At 41.1% G+C, this 4,652-nt stretch overlaps 1 protein-coding gene across 1 annotated transcript in view; it reads left to right on the top strand.

The window, feature by feature from the left end:
• LOC118329308 (bone morphogenetic protein receptor type-1A-like) overlaps positions 1-4,035 on the top strand; it is a gene marked incomplete in the record, with an annotated part of 45,538 nt that extends 41,503 nt beyond the window's left edge. Inside the window, 2 exon segments of the mRNA XM_035663419.1 lie at positions 1,425-1,555; positions 1,922-4,035. Coding sequence (XP_035519312.1) covers positions 1,425-1,555; positions 1,922-2,047 — 257 coding nt within the window.
• Positions 4,036-4,652: the final 617 nt, after the last annotated feature.

Genomic DNA, 4,652 nt, shown 5'->3' with positions numbered 1-4,652 from the left:
TATGTGCTTCAAGGAACACCTCTATGACGGTGTCAACAAACATTATAGGCATCATATTTAGAGTAGGACAGGTGTACCTAATAAAGGAACCATTATGTCCACATGTTTTTGTTTAGGAGGAAAACAAACACAATTCAAATTGATGCAGCAGATCTTTACATAATTTAGTGTAGAGCTGCAACGAATAGTTGAGTTAGTCAATCAACAGAAATGCACTGCCAACTATTAATTCTTAGTCATTTTTCTGGTTTTAGCTTTTCAAATGTAACAATTTGTCACAAATGACACCAGGTTAAATATTTTGACTTTAGAAATATTGGAGACGTCACCATAGCCTCTGAGAAGTTCTGTCCCTTTTTTCACTGTTTTCTTAATGTTTCAAGGTTACTTAAAAGTAATAGATGAATGTTTGAAATCTCCAGTTTCTGCCTCTCAGAGTGGAGATGTAAACATGACCCCATCAATATGTGTTTAATTATTTCAACACAATCTAGTTTTATATAATTAGTAGTGTTCAATAACACGGAACACATTTAAAATACGGCAGTTGTTGATGAAGGGGCAACTGCAGTCATGGCTATGTGTGTAAACCAATGCTCTCCAGTGGATTATCCTGATGACTCCCAGTGCATTGTGGGGATATTGTTGCCATCAGGCTGTGGTGTTGGGAGAGTTGATTTTGGTCCCTTTAGTTTATTTTTCAAACAGCAGCAGGAACCAGTGCAACCACATAGTCAGCTGATTGTTTATTATTGTAGGGATTGAATACTCAGCTGTGATTGGCTGGTGAAGATTTTAAAAGGTTTAATATTTCTAAGTAACTGTTGGCTGTTTCCTGTCTAATTAGATCAGAAGAACTCCAGTTCTACAATTAAATTAACTGGCTCTGCCTGCTGGTGAAAACATATTACTGTAGACAGTTCAGCTTATGTCCTGCAGGAATTATTTATATTTCTAAGTTACAATATAATAAAGACATCTATTTACATTTTTACCTAAATAAAAGAGCATTAGTTGGATCCCATTAAAGGTCCATTGTGTAATATTTAGATCTGTTGGCACAAATGGAATATAATATTCATAGGTATGTTTTCCTAAATGCTTGGAACGGGATGGAACAGTTAGTCAACAGAAAAGTCATCAGCAACAGTTCTGATAATATGAGTAATATATTGAACCTCTATTGAGTTTTGAACTGTTCAGACAAAAAGAGACATGAAGACCAACTAATTAGCCGATTATTTGACAGTATTCTACTATTCTAGGTTAATGGACAATTAATGGACAATGAAAAGTAGTTTTATTCTGTTACACTTTCTGAGCTGTGCTTTTTGATTTTTAGAAGTTCTCCAGATATGCGTGAACTCAGTAAATAAATGTGTTTGTAGATGTTTTAACCTCTCTCCTTTTCTCTCTCTGCTCAGGTATTGTGGAGGACTACCAGCTGCCGTACTATGAGATGGTGCCCTCTGACCCCTCTTATGAAGACATGCTGGAGGTGGTGTGTGTAAAAGGACTGCGGCCCACAGTGTCCAACCGCTGGAACAGTGACGAGGTGAGACGCAACACTGAGTTAAAATCGAGAGGCCCCTGCTGTCATCTTCTGTTTCCTCTTCTAGTCTGTGGAATGCCAATAGCCCTGTGACGCTGTACTTGGACACAGCGGTGCGTTGAGCTACACGCTAGCATGTTTGTAGACTCAGTCTTGTTTTTTCTATGAGGGAGATGTTTTATTTACTCATTGTTTATTTATAAAGGGACAGTGCACATCAATAAACTGCTGTGAATGTACTTGAGTACATGCTAAAGGGCTATTTTTCATCTGTGGTCCTGGGATGTGATTAACTCCTGGACACAGACTGACCTCCTGACCTCTGAATGAGGTTTGTCTAACTGTGTGTGTGTGTGTGTGTTCCCGCAGTGCCTTCGGGCCATGCTGAAGCTGATGTCAGAGTGCTGGGCTCCTAACCCCGCCTCCCGCCTCACCATTCTCAGAGTCAAGAAGACGCTCGCCAAGATGGTGGAGTCCCAGGACATCAAGATCTGACCGCCCTCTTCATCCTCATCTTCCTCCTCCTCGTCCCACCGCCGCCGGATTCACCTGAACCCAGAATACACCTGACAGCTGACCTGGACCTGATCAGACTAGACCGGCTTCCCCAGGCTCAGTACATCAGTCTTCATCACGAGGAGGAAGAGGAGGAGAAGTGTGGAGTTAAAGAAAGGACCCACCTCAGGGCTGAACTGTGTGTCTCCTCCTGCTTCCTCCATCTTCAGTCTGTCTGGGGCCTGGAAACAAACATGGAGTCCTTCCTCCTCCTCCTCCTCCTCCCTCTGTGCCCAGTGGCTCACAGGGAGCGAGACTGCCGGTTTGACGCTTTCTGTGAAAGCCAAGCGAGACAATTATTATGACAACTTCCTGTGGAGGGGAGAGGAGGGGTATCTCGATGCTCGTCGTTAATGAACCGAGAAACGTTTGAAACCCTTTTTCTTTTTTTTCAGGACCCGCCTCACCCAGCCTTCCTCCACTTCTGTCTGTTTCAAAACATTAAAAATGCCAATTTTTGTTGTTATTTTCTCTTCAGGACTGAGTTCTCCTGCCATATTGAAATATATCTCCACTCTAAAAGTAGAGTTAATTATAAAAAATTAAGGTACTATTATAATATGTGAATTTTAATGTGTAAATAAATGTTATCATTAGATGCCGTGCCTACTCATAGGAAGATTGAAAAGACCAGAACACTATGCTGCAGTGGTGTTGACGTCCAGCCGACTCCTCAGAGACGTTGACAGGAGATAATGGAGTCACTATGGAGACGTCTCCCGTCCTGTCTGTCTGTCTGTCCGTCCTGTCCTGTCCTGGTTCATGTTTGTCTGTCAGCTGTTTGTTTGGAGATCAGTTATAAAGAGGAGGAGCTGCTCTGGTGGCAGAGAAAAATCTCATTGGTTGAGTTAAACCTCAGTGGGTGGAGCCAAAGTGCCAACCCTGAAGGACATCTCACTCCGGTCTGCGAGCCAGTCAGGAGTGCTGTGTGTCACTTCTTTTGCTGCCATGGAAACAGGTTGAACTCGTTTTAGTTCAGGATGAGAAGGTCTACTTTAAACTCTCTTTTCATTGAGATAGGAAAGAACCTCTAACATTGGTGCGTACATTCACTTTGGCTCCTCCCACTGTGGTTTCACCTGTCCAATCAGATTATTTGACTTCAGACTTTCAAAAATGTTTGTAGATGTCAAACTGAGTGTCCTGATTGGTCTGTTTGAGATTCATTTATTACAAAATAAGAGTCACACTTTCTACATTCTATAACATAATAATCACAAAGTGATTTCCTTTGCATTTTGGGACAAAACTTTCTCAGTAAGAATATTCGGGAAACTGGTCCAGAATGTGGTTAGCTTAGCTTAGCACAAAGATTGGAAACCTGCAGAAACTGTTAGCCTGGCACCATCAAAAGAGAAAAGGCCCACCCTCTAACAACAAATCTGATGGTTTATTGAACCAAATAAAAAAATGAAATCTAATACAAAAATGAGATATTGTGGTTTTAAGCAGTTTCCCTCTGCTTCCAGTCTTTGTGCTAAACTCAGCTAACCGCACCCCGGACCCCTCTGGATGAAAAAGAGGATTCAGCTAAAATGTTGGACTGTTCCTTTGACTGTTCTGTGTTGGCTTTCTCTCTTCAGCAGCAGGACGACGTGCACGTGTTGGCTGTGTGTGTGTGTGTGTGTGTGTGTTTGTTTGTGAGAGTGAGAGTGAGAGTGAGTGAGTGAAGCTAACCGTTCATACAGTAGCTATTTAAGAGCAGTAACTTAGTGTTTTTCTCTGTATTAAATATGCAAGAAAACCCCATTATAGGAATAATCTCTAATATGTAAATCTTTCATGTTTTTTTGTTTCGGTGTTGTTGTTGTTGTTTTGTACAGCATCTGGTTCGGTGCCTTATGAGTTTACCAAGGAAATGAAAACTCTGTATACAGTCTGTCCAATGTAACGATTTTTAAGTAAATAACCTTATTTTAGTACACAAACTCACAGCATCCACTCTGCTTCTTCCACCTGTTGTTTTGTTACAAAAGCATGCTTTATGTAAGGAAACACATTTCTGCTAGAAGAAAGAAAAAAATGTATGAAAATAGCAACAATAGATTAAAAATACGGTAAAAATAAATGTGAAATCTTTTAGGTAAGTCATAACTGCAAGATATAATGTCCTAAATGATAAAAATATAGGGTTAGGATTATTATAGATTACATGTTAAATTCTTATAGATTTACGGTGGGTAATGTATGCCTTTGCTCTGGCTTGCCGCCATATTGCCATTGCGGGCATCAGACTATGTCATGAAGTTGGTTCGGACAGGAAGTCAGGAGTCTTGGTGTTAATTAGCTGGGTTACTGGAGACAAAATTTCCCAGAAACCAAATGGCCTATGCGTTCAAGTCAGAGAGGAGGAGAGAGAGACTTCAAGCAAGTGTTTCTTTCTGGCTGGGCAACCCCACCATGCTCTCCCTATGTCCATGTGTCGAGACTCTGGAGCAGCTCAGCAGCAGCAGCAGCTAGCCGTGGCTAACAATAGCTATTTAGCATGTAGAACGGGTCAGAGTAAGGTTGGTAACGTCTGTATGAATGAAACAATCTGCAAAGA

Source organism: Morone saxatilis, unplaced genomic scaffold (genome assembly GCF_004916995.1).
Source record: "Morone saxatilis isolate NCDOM2014 unplaced genomic scaffold, NCSU_SB_2.0 Contig19, whole genome shotgun sequence".
Taxonomy (NCBI): Eukaryota; Metazoa; Chordata; class Actinopteri; family Moronidae; genus Morone; species Morone saxatilis.
Note: the sequence above shows the minus strand (reverse complement) of the source record. Positions and strands in the feature narration are given on the sequence as shown.